The sequence below is a fragment of the Piliocolobus tephrosceles genome, chromosome 5 (assembly GCF_002776525.5).
Source record: "Piliocolobus tephrosceles isolate RC106 chromosome 5, ASM277652v3, whole genome shotgun sequence".
Lineage (NCBI taxonomy): Eukaryota > Metazoa > Chordata > Mammalia > Primates > Cercopithecidae > Piliocolobus > Piliocolobus tephrosceles.
The window spans coordinates 101,382,118-101,398,642 of record NC_045438.1 but is presented as its reverse complement, the minus strand read 5'-3'; the positions used below and the strand labels follow the sequence as shown (position 1 = coordinate 101,398,642).

The 16,525-nt window shown below is 38.1% G+C and overlaps 1 protein-coding gene across 6 annotated transcripts in view; it reads left to right on the top strand.

Annotated features, from left to right (window-relative positions):
* SMAP1 (small ArfGAP 1) overlaps positions 1-16,525 on the top strand; it is a 185,648-nt gene that overhangs the window by 157,884 nt on the left and 11,239 nt on the right. For all 6 annotated transcript variants that reach the window (XM_023195145.2, XM_023195147.2, XM_023195146.2 and 3 more), the window contains one exon: positions 2,682-2,772. In XM_023195145.2, coding sequence (XP_023050913.1) covers positions 2,682-2,772 — 91 coding nt within the window. The remainder of the gene's footprint in view (positions 1-2,681; positions 2,773-16,525) is intronic.

Here is a 16,525-nt window from a genome sequence, read left to right as displayed (position 1 = left end):
ACAGCTATACATATGTTCTCATTTATACAGTTTCCTATGGAAATGGTTGATGATTACCCATTTAAATTGAAATGTTAGGAACATGAGAAGCTTTTAGTACACAGATACATGTGTGAACATGTGGAAAGAAAGATATTTTCCAAATTGTTTGCAGTAGTTCTGGGGGTGGGAGGTCAGGATTACCAGAGGACCTCTGCATTGCTTGATTTGGCTTTTTCTTTCCTTTTCAAACCATGACAGATAGTTTCATACTCAGCAGCATTTTAAAAGGTAGTTCTAATTTGGTGACAGACCCCTTGTAAACCAGAGTTTCTATTTGAATTTTTTATAAAGATCCTTTTTAGCCTGAAGAGGTTCCAAAGTCTTAGATCATAGAAAATAAATAGGAAGGAATTCCTCACAAGTTTAGTTTGTTTTATGCTTTTATCCATGGAAGAAGATGTGGTAAAATACACCAAAAAAAAAAAAGAATGCTAAATTTGGAGTGGCAGAAAATGAGAATTTTAGTTCCTGTGTTCCTATTTGGCACATAACATCTGAGCCTCAGTTAATTTGCAGAATGAATGTGTTTGGCCAGATTATCTAAGTTTATTTTCAACTTCAAAGTTTTCTGATTTTTAAGCCAAAGTAAAATAGGTATTAGACTTAAGTACCTACTTAAAGAGTACTTTAAGACACTCTCCAGAGTATTATAGGCTGTGATGTAACCCTATGAAGACCCACCCCAGGAAGCTGCTAGGATCCTGCCCTGGAATATTTGAAGTTTGCATGCTCATGGCCACACGATCCTCAGATTCCCTTGCAGATTTGATTATTTATAGTAACAGATTGAGTAATCAGTTGAAAAGAATTCCTCACTTCATGACTACAGGGAATATTTTTCTTGAAATTATTTTGAAATCCTTTTGATAAGCAAGATAAGTCTGAACTTGTATTAGAGGTTGAAAAGTGAGAGGATAGAGAATGTGAAATGGATTATATTAAACTTCTGAAAAGCATATATTGTTACAGGTGGCTAATTCTGTATTTGAGAGAGTTATTAAAGAATTGACAGCTGGTAATAGTAGGCTAATTGATTAAACAATAATTCTAAGGGAGAGTATAGTGATTAAAAAACAAATAAGGATAGATACATGTTTTTAGAAGTTAACATATCTCTAGTAGCTAACAAAAAATGAACTCATATAACAACTAAATTGTGAATTCTTTAGGTAGTTGTAGAAGAAATGATCTTGAAATGGTTTGACAAATGAATGGGTGTTTTCTGTCTTTCTTTATTTCATTTTGAGAGACAGAGTCTTACTCTGTCGCCCAGGCTGGAACTGCAGTGGTGCAATCATAGCTCACTGCAGCCTCGACCTCCTGGGCTCAAACAATCCTTGAGCCTCAGCCACCCAAGTAGCTGAGACTACAGGTGTGCACCACCAAACCCAGCTAATTTCTTAATTTTTTGTAGAGACAGAGTCTTGCTATGTTGCCCAGGCTGGACTCAAACTCCTGGGCTCAAGGGATCCTCCCACCTTGTCCTCCTAAAGTGCTGGTATTACAGGTGTGAGCCACTGCACTCAACTGAAAGTTTTATTTTCTTAGTTTATTAGAAGTAGGCTTTAGAATTGTTAATCCAGTAGGTGTAGGTTTTTTCATTCTGTCCTACACAGTGTTTTTTGTGAGAAAGTAAGTTTGGAATGTGTAACTGTGACTTGGGCTCCTGAGAACTAGAAGAATATTATATTTAAAAAGTAATTAATAATGTAGATTCAGGAAGAAAGTATATCAAATACCATTTCATTAGGCTTTTCTTGGCAGTTGTGTCTCATGTATCATGTAGTGTGTGGATGATGGGTTAACAGTGTGCTCATGAAGACTCTGAGGCCTCTCCAGCCTCAGCTAACAGGATATATTAGTCCGTTTTCATGCCATGGATGAAGACATACCTGAGACTGGGCAATTTACAGAAGAAAGAGGTTTAATTGGACTCACAGTTCCGTGTGGCTGGGGAGGCCTCACAATCATGATAGAAGGCAAGGAAGAGCAAGTCACATCTTATGTGTATGGCGGCAGGCAAAGAGAGCTTGTGTAGGGAAACTCCCCCTTAACATAAACAAATAGCACAGGAAAGACCTGCCCCCATGATTTAATTATCTCCCACTGGATCCCTCCCACAACACATGGGAATTATGGGAGCTACAAGATGAGATTTGGGTGGAGACACAGAATGAAACTGTATCACAGGAGTACATTAGTAGTAGCTAGGAAATAATATGAAATGCATTTCTTCAAAATGTATAATTTCATATAAAAGATGGGAATTATGGGATCTACAAGATGAAATTTGAGTGGGGACACAGAAGTACATTAATAGTGTCTAGGAACTGATATGAAATGCGTTTCTTTAAAATGTGTAATTTCATATAAAAGAGCTAGTAGTTAAGGACAATTATATTAAGAGTTAAATCGTTTTATTCACGATTTTGGGGTCCCAATATGTAAGGACTGTCATTGCAACTTCAACAGTCATGTTTACTTGTTTTTTTATATAATGAACAATATTCTAGGTTTTATTATACTGTGTTTCATATACTTTTTTACACTGTTTATCAAAAACGTGTAATTAATTGGGGCTTTAAATTTTGTTAAATTTACTTAAGAAAAATTAATAAATCCAATTATTTCCTTTAAAGCTGCAGAAGAAAGAAGAACAGCAACTGGAGCCTAAAAAAAGTACCAGCCCTAAGAAAGCTGCGGAGCCCACTGTGGATCTTTTAGGACTTGGTAAGTAATAAAAAATAAAAAGTCACTGCTAGAGTTACAAAACAATTGAAACTTTGACTTGGAGTGAATATAATGGCTTTATCTTCAGTATGCCAAAACGTACCTGTTAACTGAATGGTATGATTAGTTTGCTAACTTCCCACAAAAAGGAAATCTTTAATAAGGGAGCTGGTGTCTGTCAGCACTGTCCTCACTGAAATACAAATAATGAGTTCCTTGGGGAAAAGAAGATATCACAGTAATCTTCAAAGGCTTGGTAGATGTGACATTTTAGCGCTTACAATAAAGAGTGGATTATTTTCTCTTCTCTGACTCTCGAATTTTCAGTTTTGTGGGGCATTTTTCCCCTTAACAAAATAATTCTAGGGTAGCCTTATTGTAAAATGTGTTGGTTTAAAATAAAATTTAATTTTGGTTAACTGAAGCAACACATTTTGCATCCAAATCTAGTGACTAGATTCATATAACTTATTCAATGATAATGAGAAGCGCTTATTTTAATTTAATGTCCTGTTTGTTCTCATGGCTGAAAGGTGTATGTTGTCTGTGTGGTAAGTAAGCAGGCCTTCATTCAAGGGGTGTTTATATTGTGCTTATTTACAAATATTGTTAGCTTCTCTCTCTCTCTCTTTTTTTTTTTTTTTTTACATTTTTTTCTTCTAAAAGAATTGGCTTGATAAAAGGTTACTTTTAGTAATACCTGAGCCTTGGCACAGGAATAATTTAAATATTTCTCTTTGTTTAGTTTGGAGAAAGATTGAGAAGGAAAAGAGTAAAAGGCAGTTAGTTAGAACAGTTGAACTTCATATACTGCTTTCAAAAAAATTGATCCTAGTTGTTATTGAGTAAATTGTTGTCTGTTTTAAGAATTATAGCTGAATGTTTTATTCATTTCTTAGGAAGCTGGTACATCATACAAATATACTCCCTGGAGGTACAATTCTTCTATGATGGTAAAAAGTTGTATATTAGAAATATAAAAAATAACTGTAATTTTGAAAATAAGGCTTCAGTCCAGGGGCTGTAAATACAATTATGTTGAATTATAGTCCTCATAATTTCTTGTTTTGTTTCCTTTACTATAAATGAGAGAAAAAGAAAAAAAATTATTACTAAAGTAAAAAAATATCTTAGTAAAACTGTAGTATATCTTTGTCTTCACTGCAGCATTCCTTTTCCAGTCTGCATTGCCTGGTTTATTAATTTATAACTTAGAAATATAAAATATAATCTAGGCCTGATTCTTATCTTACACACTCATTCCATTCAACAAATAGCACTGTCTACTGTGTGTCAAGGTACCATTGTAGACACTAAGGAGATAGATCTGAAAGAGGACAGACTACAACTCCTACCTTCTGGGGCTTTCATTCCATCTGGAGAGACAGTGAACAAACAATTAAATAAAATATATCGTAGGTTATAGGTGGTAAGTACTATAGATGAAAGAAAACAAAAATGGATGGTTGTAATTTTAAATAGGGTGGACAGGGAGGCATTCACAGATGTCTTATTGAAGCAAAGGCATGAAGAAGGTCTGGATATCTGGATCTGTAAACAAGAGCATTCTGAGAAGAACACAGCAGACGCAAAGGCTCTTCAGTAGGAGCCTACTTGAAGTGTGCAAGGACCAGCGACGATGACAGTGTGGCTAAAGTGGAATGATCTTGGGGGAGAATAGTAACAGAGGAGACAAGGAAGGAAGGGGTAGGGAGGGCGTAAGCTGACTATAACAGGACTTTGGTTTTAACTGTGAGTGACCTGGAAACACATTGGAGGAATTTACTGAAAAGAAATAATCTGACTATAGTATTTAAAGAATTATTGTGGTGGTTGTGCTGAGACTAGATTATAGTAGGGCAAGGTGGGCAGGAAAGGGTTTTTTTAAGGATGACATTACAAGATGTTTAGTGTTAGAAATGAACTTGTAGAGAGGTAAATCTGATACTTTCAGGACAAGGACAAATTGCTCTAGCAGTGTCCTTGAATAGCCCAGAGTGGATGGGATCTAGTCGACAAACAGTATGAGTGGCCTTTGAGATACTCCATTATTGTTGGAATGATACTGCATAGTAAATAAGCCTAGGTTTCAACAGCTTACAACATTAAACATCTGTCTCTCTCTTTCTGTGGGTCAGCTAGGGCAGCTCTACTACAACTTCATTTGATACATTTTCTACCTTCCTGATTGTTGCGGGGCACTGTTTACCAGCCATTTCACTATTGCATGTTTCCTTATCTTCTACCACCTTGTCTCAAAGTCAATGCCACAGATTTTAGGGTTTGGTTATGGCAGCACCCCTCTTGTATCAGTTTCTAAAACAGTCAACTCTTGCTGTGCGTGTTACATACCAAACAACTCCAAAATTTCAGTGGCTTACATCAACTAACATTTATTTCTGTCCCTCATGGGTTTGTAGGTCTGCTGGGACGTCGCTCTTTTGGACAGTGGGACAGCTTCAGGAAACAGTGTCTTTAGGGGAGAACCAAAGTTCATTTAGCAGGAGAAGTTAGGGACTGTTTGTGAAAAAAGATTAAGAATATATGGGGGATTTTGCAATGACTGATAGTGGGTTTTAGATCATTTGGTGAAAGAGTTCCAAAGGTGGGAGGGGTGGGAGATGGGGTTAGAAAGAGGACTGTCTTGCTGTGAGGGAGTTGTAGCAGCAGGGAGGAGGAAGTGTCTTACCCAGAGCACATACAGCTCTTCATATCTGCTGGTTATCAATTTCCTAAACTATTTTAAAAAATATTTTCAGACTTTTTTTTAAAAAAAGCTGTGTTACAGCATAAAATTTGATGAATTCATGAAAGTCCAGGAGACTACAGAGAAATCAAATGTCTCTTTCAGCTCAAAACAAACAGTGATTCTAAATGTGGATTGGTGGTTGGTATCCACCTCGTGCCTCAGGCTATTTATCTGCTCAGAAGCATGCCGCTGTCCTCTAATGGGATCCTGGTTTTTCCCTGTAAATTGAAACACAGCGCGAATTGTGGGGGTAGGTGCCTTGAAGTATGATTTATGGTAATGCAAAGATGACGGCATATCTCCGTATGAGTGAGACTAGAACAGATATTAACTTAAAATGTTTCCAGAAAATATAGAGAAAACCTGCATAGCGATAGTTCAGTTACACAGCTACAGATCCTTGGGACTCATGCCTTCTTTATCACCCTTAACAGTTTCATAATAGCGTAATACTTAAGACTAGTTTTAAGAGATTTGATCTTTCCTTTAAATGGGACTTTAATGAACCTACTTTATTTTTTGTAACCCAGTAACTCAGGTAAAACCTTTCTTAAGCTCACCTTTCCTGATCTACTATCCATTCAAAGTTCAAACATAAAATGCTCTATATTATATATACTTTTTAGCAGAGGTTGTCCAATTTTTTCCAAGAAGGGCCAAATAGACATTATTTTTGGCTTTGCAGGCCTTATGATCTCTGTTGCAACTAGTCAACTCCCATTGTAGTGTGCAAGTAGCCATAAACGAACCTGTAAATGAATGAGCATGCTTATGTTCTGATCAACTTTAAAAACAGGCGTGTGCTAGGGTTTGCTCACCCCTGCTTTATGTTCCCGATAGTACCTACAAGAGCTGCCTCATATTTAGATATTAATTCGTGTTTGAAAGCTGTAGGACTACTATTTATTATAGTACTTTACTCTCTAATACCACAAACAGGGTGAGATACTTGAGCTGCCTCCAGTCTTAGAAATTACCAAGGGCCTTGGGCCCCTCTTGACTAAGTGCCAGATTGAATAATCTCTGAATGTACCAGATTTGAATCAAATACAGACATATCCTGACTTGAGTATGCACGTCCTATGTTAAAATAGAATTAAAATCAGCTTCTAGGGTTTGTGAGAAGAGTGCTCTTCCGGTCCCCTTACTTGGGAAGCTAGTTTAGGACTGTAAATTATACGGTTAGGCTAGTGTCTATTCTTTGTTGTTTATTAGTTTTAAAGATGATAAAAATTGTCAGACTGCTTACCAGTTGGTTAGGACAGTTCCCCCAGACTAATGCTTCTATTCAGTGGGGCTTATTTTTGGAGTGTGGGGGCCTAAGACCGCCTCTGAGAATAAAGTCTTCAAGGGTGAGCGCATGCTTTGGGCATAAGGCTTGAGAAGAATTACTCATAACTGGCCTTGGATGTGACCCTAGAGGTTTCAGTTCAACCTCCCATTAACGGTTCCTGCAGGGGTTCTGTTTTGTGGCCATTGTGTACCACATGCACACTGCAGAGCAGCCTGGTTCCTTGTCGGGAGGCGTTATCCACAGCCCTACCAGGAACAGAATTGTATGTGTCAGGGGTGCACTGCCAAGGATGTCTGGGGTGACCTCATCCTCTCAGTGCCCCAGAAAGCATCTCACAAAGAATCGAGTCATGATCTTGGTAATGAAAATCTAGCTCAGGGGTGTACGCTTGTGTTTCTGTTTTGGGCAAGTTGATGAGAAAAGTTTGCAAATTTTAGTTTCCCCATTCATGCTTGTGTTCAGGAAATAAAAGCTTTAACATATGACAGTGGTCAAGACAATGCCAGTGAAATTAAGCCATCAGTATATAACCCATTTTATTATTAGCAACATATATCCAGTTTTATACGAGAGAGATGAATACAGAAAGTACTCTACTTACCTTTCAAGCAGAAAATTCCTACAGAAAAATTTCTAGCCATTTCTCAAAGCCGCCCATGTGCTATAAAGCAAATTTGGGAATGAACTGAGTAAAAGAATGCCAGATTTAGCAGCAGTAGTCCTGGTGATCCATAGTTCCCAGTGGTCCTGGAAAGCTGCTGGTGTCCTAGAGCTACCTATTTGACCAGATCCGGAAGACGTTTGTGTAGTTGTGTGCACATCCTCCTTTTCTTGGAGGAGGATTGAAGGTGGGGAGGACTATAGCAGAAGTGCCCAAGAAAATTTCATAGTTTATTATGTTTTTCAGATATAGTTTAAAACCTGATAACAACTTGATTGCCTCTGCTCAGAAAAGTATACTCAGTGAACTATTGTTATGAACTATTATTATCCTTTCAAAAAGGAGGTCTTAGGGATTGGTTTATTCTTATATAATCACACCTGCATAGGAAAGAAAATGCAGTTACATAAATATATTGGTGTAAGGTAACTAGCAGTGGGCAGATACTTGCAAGTGGTCCTGAGTCAGTACCAGGGCAGTTGGTGAACTGGCACCTGGCACCAGAAAGAGGTGCCGTTGGGGGAGTTGATGATATCACAGACTTTAGAAGAGAGCAAGAAGGGACAGCTTCTTGGAAACAGCACCGAACCTCCAGAGAATGTGCTGGGGGATAGGACAAAGAGGAGTAAAATTGACCTCTGAATGAGGCAACTTCAAACTACAAGTAACAGGAAGCCTGAAAATGGCTTAAACATAAGGACATCTAATTATCTTATTCGAAGAGAAATCTGGAGACATGGTGGTTTGGGGCTGTGCAGTGGTGGAACGGTGAGTGCAGGGAGCCAGATTCCTCTTTGCTTCTCCTCATTCTGCCACCTTCATCACAGTACTGGCTTTACTCTGGAGGCTTGTCCCCTTATGGCCAACACATGGATGGTGCAGCATCCTATCCTCATAGGACCACGCCTAAAGGATGGCTTTTCCTCACCAGTTTCTTTTCTCAGGAGGAAAAACTTGCCAGAAAATTCCCCAGCAGGATTCCCAGGGTACACTTGGTCAGAATTGGATTGTATTACCTCACTCTTAGTTGTAAGAGAGGCTAGGAAAATAGTATTCATCCTGTAGAGTGGAGTAGGCTTTGCCAGCAAGAAGCGCCCAGATGGGGCTTTGGTAGTCTGTGGTATCTGGCACAGTTGCATTTCATCCTGACAGCAGCTCTTTAGGGTACACACCCACACACACTTTTTCCTTTTTTTTTTTTTTTTAAATTAAACTAATAATAATAAAACTAACAACTAATAAGCTAACAAAAATTAATTTCCAAGGCATTGCTGCTATACAATAGAATTAGGATTCAAACCTAGATCTGTTTAATGCCAAAGTCTAATTTCAGCTCTTAAGATGAACCAAACCAAGGCATCTAACCCAAGTATTGAATTATCTTATTATGTTAATAATCAGATACTGCTAACTATATGCCAGGGGCTGTTTTGAGTGCTGACAGATATTTATTTATTGAATTTTTGCAACAGCTCTGAGATTGGTGAACTATTATTATTTCTCTTTTATAGATGAGAAAACTGAGGCACAGAGAGGTTAAGTGAATTGCACAAGGTCACACCGATGGTAGATTACAAAACTGGGATTTAGACTGAGTATTCTGACTTCAGGGCTCATATCTCATATTCTTAACACTGTGTTGAGCTGTGATAGAAAATAAAACTCTAACAGGTGAGATTATGCTACACAAAATAGACATTGGATCCATTCATCAAATCAATAGACGGCAGTATTAAGTCGTGGGGTTGTGATCCTTGGTTTAGAGGTAGTACCTGTGTTTTGTCTGCCCTCTAGCAGCTTCTTCTGGGAAATGGAAATAGGAACTCTTCTGTAGCTGAGGGCTAGAATAAATGGTGTGCTTTATGTGAAGCACCTAGCACAGTAACTTGCACACAGTCCTGTACTGAGACTATAACCTGAACACCAGGTCATGGGGGATCACCAAGAGGTAGTACAGGCCTTTGAAGGAATGTGTGGAGAAGGGACTCAAAAATTATGCTGAGTAAGACGGAGTAGGACTCCTGCTGGGTTATTCCTTGAATAGCCACTACCGTTAGAGAGAAAGAGGGAGACAGAGGGAAACAGTGATTACAAAGCATGGTCTGTGGCCTCTGATGGATTTGCAGCTGACTAAAAGAACTGAGGAAATTGGGTGGCCTCAGGAATCTAGTTTATCACTATTTTAAACATTTAGAAAGAAATTTGGTGTATACAATTTGGTTTCATATTTATATATTTCCTGTTTTTTGAGGCCATAAAATGGTACAGTGATTTGATATATATTTTTTAAGCAATCAGTTCTACAAAGCTTCCTCCTTATACCACCTCTCAGCTATTTCAGATAGCTCTAAATCAGTATGCGTGTGTGTGCGCACATGTGTGCATGTGTGTGTGGTGTCTTCTGAAAGACAGTAGCACCATGGGGCTCTTACCCTTACACAGCATCATAGTGCCTGTGCATAAGGGAATCGCCTGCTCAAAACTTGGCTGGTTTGTAGAAATGTGTAGTAGATTTCCCTGCTGGTACAGTAGACTGGCAGTTTGGTAGCGGCTTGAAAAGGTAGGGCCAAAAACAGCAAGAGGATTAGGATTATCTTTTAAGACCATGTTAGTCATTTTAGCAAATTAGCCTAAATACTAACTATTTAACTGTATGAAAAATTAACTGAAAAATAAAAATAATATAAAATAAAATAATAAAATAAAATAAAAATAATATAAAAATAATAGCTCCACTTAGCTCTCAGGCACACTTAAAAAAATTGAAAACAACATAAAGCTTAAAAATTTTAATATGCTTCAAATGGACATTTATGACTTGAATTTACTAAAATAAGACAGACGTGAGTTGATTTTACAAATCAAGTCCTGTGTTTTAATATAAAGGAATTCCAAGTAATAATAAAAATTAAGGATAAAACTTTAGATGGTTTCTTGAGTAGAAAATAAAAAGGGTTCTTTGATCAACATGAAAATTTAGAAAGCTTTAAGGAGTTTTGCCATTAAAGAGAGAATCACTGAATATCATGGAAGCAGCCTTCTTTAAACAGTGCTGTTTCCACTTCAAATTCATCACTGCTTATGATGACGCCTGACTAGTTATGGAAGAAGAATTAGATTTGGGAGTTTTCATTGTAGCAAGAGTGTACTAAAGGTATAAGGTTCATGCTCAGTCAAAAATGGTAATGAAAAACAGCCATTTACTTATCACATTCTTATCTGCCTTAAACTAGATTAATAATACGTAAAATCTCATGTTGCTTTTTGACATTTTTTCTTATTTGTGCAAATAGATTATGACCAGCTAATGCCTCTGACATTCAAGTAAAGGATGAATTCAATTAATATTTATTGAGCACCAGCAGAGTTCATGGAACACTGGTAAACACCAGAAGATGCAGCTCTGTTTGTTTATAGTAGTGCCAGAGGGGGATGGGGTTGCCATCCAGAAACTGGAAGACAGAATTATCATTGAGGGAAAAGATGGGATTATCTAAGAGAACAGGTTGTGAGAATTCAGTTTGAAATCTGGATTAATGCTAAAATTCCAATTTAAATTATATTTTCCTTAATTCACAGGTTGATTTTTCTTGCTGCTGCTAGAGGAGAAGAAAATAAGTTTATTTTGTGCTATGCAAACTTATTTCAAGTATAATCTAATGTTTTATGGAGGTCACCTTTAGAGTGAATAACAGTTGGAAAAGATAAGCAGATACCCAGATAAATGCAGCTTTTAGAGCCGTACCTTTGTAGAGGATCTTATGATTTAAAACCCATCTATATCTTATCATAGGGCACACAAGTGCTATGTTAGGACAGTTGGAACAGATTGGCAGGAGGGTAAGATACGGCTCCGGCCAGTGAGGTAGCAGGTAGAATAGTCCTGTGAGGTGCTGTGACAACAGTGATGCCCTGAGCTTTGGACAGAGAGGCATTGGAGACACATTTATGATTGAGAGAAAGAATTCCAGCCTCACTGTACTTGTTAACCTGGAGAGGGGAAGCCCTGGTGTAGGGATTCTAGTTAAGCAGCAGTTGTAATCTCACAGGCAGATAGTTGCATGGAAGCTGTGTCTATGAAAACAGAGGAAGAGGAGCCAGACCAGGATATTGGTAGCAATGGCTGGGGAGTCTTCAAGGAGAATGTGGCTCTAAACTCTTTAAGAGGCGATTTTCCAGGAGGAAGGATCAGCTAGGGCTAAATGTGCTGGTGGTAAGTAGGATGAGGACTGAAAAGGATTTGTAGCCAGGAAATTGCTGGTAATTTTCAAAAATAGTGTCATTATTTCACTTTTCTCCCACAAAAGTAGGATCACCTGAACTACTAATTGTTTTCCACCATGGCTCTGCTGTCACCGAGAAATCCTCCCATAACCTGTGTTTGGAAAGCATTTCAATTAATCATTTATTATTTGCTTTGTGCGAGGTAGTAAACTAAGGAGGCAGCTGCACTCTTCCTGGTGACGAAGCAGGTGGGACTGTTCATGGGCACTGGGCTATGAAAGTGGTGCCAGTGGGGAGTAAAGAGGTTTCTGGAGTACTGGGGCATGCCTGTTCAGCCTAAGAACATTCAGATGCCATAAAAACTAAAAGTGAAAAGGATAAGATGCTTGGGAAGGCTTCTACTTTGCAGCCCCTGGATTAGTGGAACATTTGGAGGCAAAGTTGGTAGGCCTGACTGACCAGCTGTGGGTGGTATGGCCTGCAGTTGAGGTGGTGTGGGTGTTGTGGACTCAGGAGTCATCCTGTGCCTCAGAAAGGAGCTTGTGCCAAGTACAGTGCCTGGGCTGGGTAGTGAATCTAGCCCCTGCCCTCAGGGCACTATTTTAGGGAGGTAGGTCAATTTGTAACTCTGGGTAGGGAATGGGCACCTGTTTCTGCCTGAGAATACCGGGAAACATTTCTCAAACTGATTAGAGCAGTTGAGTTTTCCGGGTGCACCATCGAGACCCAGGTTGAAGTCCTAGGCTTACTGTGCAGATTCCCTCCAGGTGAGGTAAGGATTAAACTGAGAAAGTTTGTTGATCAGAGTATCTGGCACATAGTACTTAAATAAATACTAGTGTTTAAACATGTATTAAAAGTGGTGTATTCTTATTTCCTTTTTGTTTATAAATTGTCATTTAAAGGCACTTGGAATGTGCCAAGGGGAAGACACTGTTGTTAAAAATACTTTATTTACCTTATCTTCATTTGGATTATTGGTGTCAGATGAATTCTGGTATAGTTACAATTATAGAATCAGCTGGCTCACTTACCATATTGAGGATTTTTAGGTGACAAGAGATTGGCCCTCATGACTTTGTCATATTTGAAATGTTACCTCTTTCTAACATCTCTCAGGGTCATGATGTGAAGTGGGCCAGTGAATGCATGCATGCTGGGCATGCCTTCTGTTCTTGGAAGTTGTAGCACTGATTTTAACAATTTTTTTCTGCAGCTGAAAACATTTTAACCTTTTCCTGTCAGTTTCTCATATGTGGGCAGTTGAAAACATTCATCTACCAGTTCAGTTCCCAAATAAGACACTAGCCTAACATCTTAAGGTAATGAAGAAAGAAAATACTTACCTACAAGCTACTTAACTGTAGGTTTGATGTCTTGCCTTTAAGATTGAAATCCCATCTTCATTTTACTGCATTGTCCTAATTTCTTCTGTTTGCTCATTGCCTTTTCAAGGGGTCCTTTGTGCTTCATTATCGTTCTTTATGATGTTGTTCCCAGCTGAATTTCCTCCATTTGCCCTTGGCTTTTCTTGTACTCTGGATCTCCCATTATTTTTATTGTCCACCAGCTACTGTTTCTGCATACTAATTAAAGGGGGACTGCTGCCTCCTGCTGCTCCCACCATCATTCTGTAGCTGAGCAAGGTGCATGTCTATGGTGAATTCTGATTAGTTTTCACAGACATCACCTCATCTCATAGAAGGCACTGCGTGGTCTGATGTTCTCTCTCCCCTGAAAGAGGAAGTTCCCCTGTGTGTGTGTGTGTGTGTGTGTGTGTGTCTGTATATTTGTGTGTATGCACCAATAAGGTATAACCCATGCTGATTTAAATGGTTTTCTTACATTATGGTGATTTACACTATTTAATTTGAATAAGCCTTATACTTTCTAAATGTTACAGTTAATTATCTGAAAAACTGTTGTCAACATCTTGGTATTTTCTTGATGTTGTGGCCTCTGAGCTTTTATTAATCAGCAAAGACCATGTTATTAGTAGGCCCATGATCAAAAGGATGCATTTAACTCCCAATAATTTGTGAATTCTCTTAGTTGACAAAGGCCTGATTATATCCCACAGTTGCTTCCGGGAGCCCAGTTTGCTCACTGAAGACTGTATCCACCTGAATCCCTCCCTATAAACTGAAAAGATACTGGTGTCAGTACAGGACAGTGGAGTGGGGACAGGATGAGGCAAATGTTGAGTATGGCACTGATTGATTTTTGGACTGTTTAACTGCTTCTCAAACTTAGTACAAGTAATTATAAACTAAAGTTTTTTTTAAATTTTTCGGAACTTTAAAGTGATTTGTTTATAATTAGGTGGAGTTGAAATTACATGGCTTTTGATGAAATGTGGTTTAAAGAAAAGAGCACTAGCCTAGGTGTGAGAAGACTCTGTGCTAGTACAAATTTTGCTGCTTAAAAAGGTGAATGACATTGAGGAAATCTTTTCATTGCTCTGTGTCCTAATTGGTATAACTGGAGATAATGAAAGGAGATGCGCTTCTCATCTTGCATGGGGACAAAAATGATAACATGTAAACATTCTTTAAAAACATCCAGGATGAATGTGATATTTATAATGATGGTAGTGATAATGAGTCTTTGTCCTTTTTGAACACTGAAAATTTAAAACGCAATGACCTTCACAATGAATTGAAGCAATCCCTTTTAAATAATGTGTTAAGCAAGCCAAATGTTGTAAGTAAAATTGGCAACCATTGAAAACTCATTGGGAACTTGTATTTACCAATGTTGCAAGGCTGAGAAGTTTTCATTTCGGTTAAGAATTTGTTTTTTCAACAATTCTGTGAATGCATAGCTTTGATAGTAACTAGAAAAACTGATGGCTGTGAAATCCAGAACCCACCATTAAGGTGGGTAACCCATCACATGGGGAGAAGATGGAGTAGAGACAAAAGAGCGGCAGGTATGTTGCAGATGGTGAGAGCAGAGAGCAGTCACCTATGCTCATCACAAGGATGCTGTGTAGAGAAAAATCTTGGATGAGGCCTGGCAGAAAGTTCCTTACCTCAGGTTTTTGGAGGATATGAGAAAGTCTTCCTTAACCAATTGAAAACAGTGTCAGCCTTGCCACAAAGATTGCTGTCCCTAAGCAGGTGCTTCCTCTATCTCATTCTAAAAAGGATTCCAAGTCCCTCAGACTTACCTTGTGAATTGACTTCATGACAGCTCTAATAACCATGGTGACTGGTTACAGAGAGAGCACAACTTTGTTGTTTGTGTGACATGCCAGAAATTTCAAGAGGCTAGTTTTAATATAGTAATAACAATAATAAAACACATGGAAAGAGAATATGGATTTGTTTATAGTACAGTGGTAAAAACAGAATTCAAGTTACATTGTAGTGAAGGGACATGAGCTGTGTAGACTTTATATAGAGGAATGTGGATGTCCACCATTCTGTTTTTAATGGTGAAAATCTGGAAACTACCTAAATTCTCTTGAGTCACACATTGAATAAATAAATTATTAATAGGCACATGCAGTATCACAGAATGCAAACCCCCTACCTACACATACATAATTTATATAAAGAAGACTATTTTTGGCCGGGCACGGTGGCTCAAGCCTGTAATCCCAGCACTTTGGGAGGCCGAGACGGGCGGATCGCGAGGTCAGGAGATCGAGACCATCCTGGCTAACACGGTGAAACCCCGTCTCTACTAAAAATACAAAAAACTAGCCGGGCGAGGTGGCGGGCACCTGTAGTCCCAGCTACTCGGATGGCTGAGGCAGGAGAATGGCGTGAACCCGGGAGGCGGAGCTTGCAGTGAGCTGAGATCCGGCCACCGCACTCCAGCCTGGGCGACAGAGCAAGACTCCGTCTCAAAAAAAAAAAAGACTATTTTTGTATGATCCTATGTACATTGTTTTTAAAATTGTGGTAACACATAAAATTTACCATTTTAAATATTTTACAATATATAATCAGTGGCATTAAGTACATTCACATTGCACAACTGTCACCACTATCTATGGTGGGTTTTTTAGTTTCTTCATTTTTGCATGGTTTGAATCTTTTACAAGAATGTGTTGCTTTTACAGTAAACATTGAATAAGATTACAATCTAAGACTTTGCTTCTGCTCTGTGACGCTGGACAAATTATTAGTCACATATGTGATACTAAAGGGGATGAAAGGTAAAATAAGACTTTAGAAACCAAATAATGTGCTGTGTGTTGTTTTGCGGGTTAGAAAATATATTGCTAGATATCAAATGTGGTTTAGATTTGAAAGTGTAAGTAAATATTCTGAGTGGAGTCTAAGGTACTAAGTAGAACAGACTTAAAATTTCTGAAAGCTGTATGGTTTATAAAAGTAATAAGACATAGCATTGGCTTGTAGTGGATGAACTTTGTGATTCTCACTAAGTGCATCCTGGGCACACTGGTGTTCTGTGAACATGTGCTGTGGTAAAAAGCAATTGATAGTATTTTCTCAGTTCACCAAAAAATCAGTGGGATTTTCTCATGTTAAATTTTTTTTTGCCATAAATTTGTCTGATTTTGTTTACTACTACTTAATAAAGTAAAAAAAAAGTGTAATGGAAAAACTGGAAATAGTTGCTTATATTCAGCTTGTCACCATTTTTTTTCCTTTTATTTTGGTTGTAGTTTACATTGTTTCAGAGGACACATGCTTCTATTTGAGTTTAAATTTTATAAACATATAAAATTTTTACATATATAAATATATATACGTTTTATATATAATAGTTATATTTGCAGCTAATAAAGTGCTTCCTCAATTCATGTGATGGAATGAAACATGTCTAGTTGATGATGATGTTTGCCCAT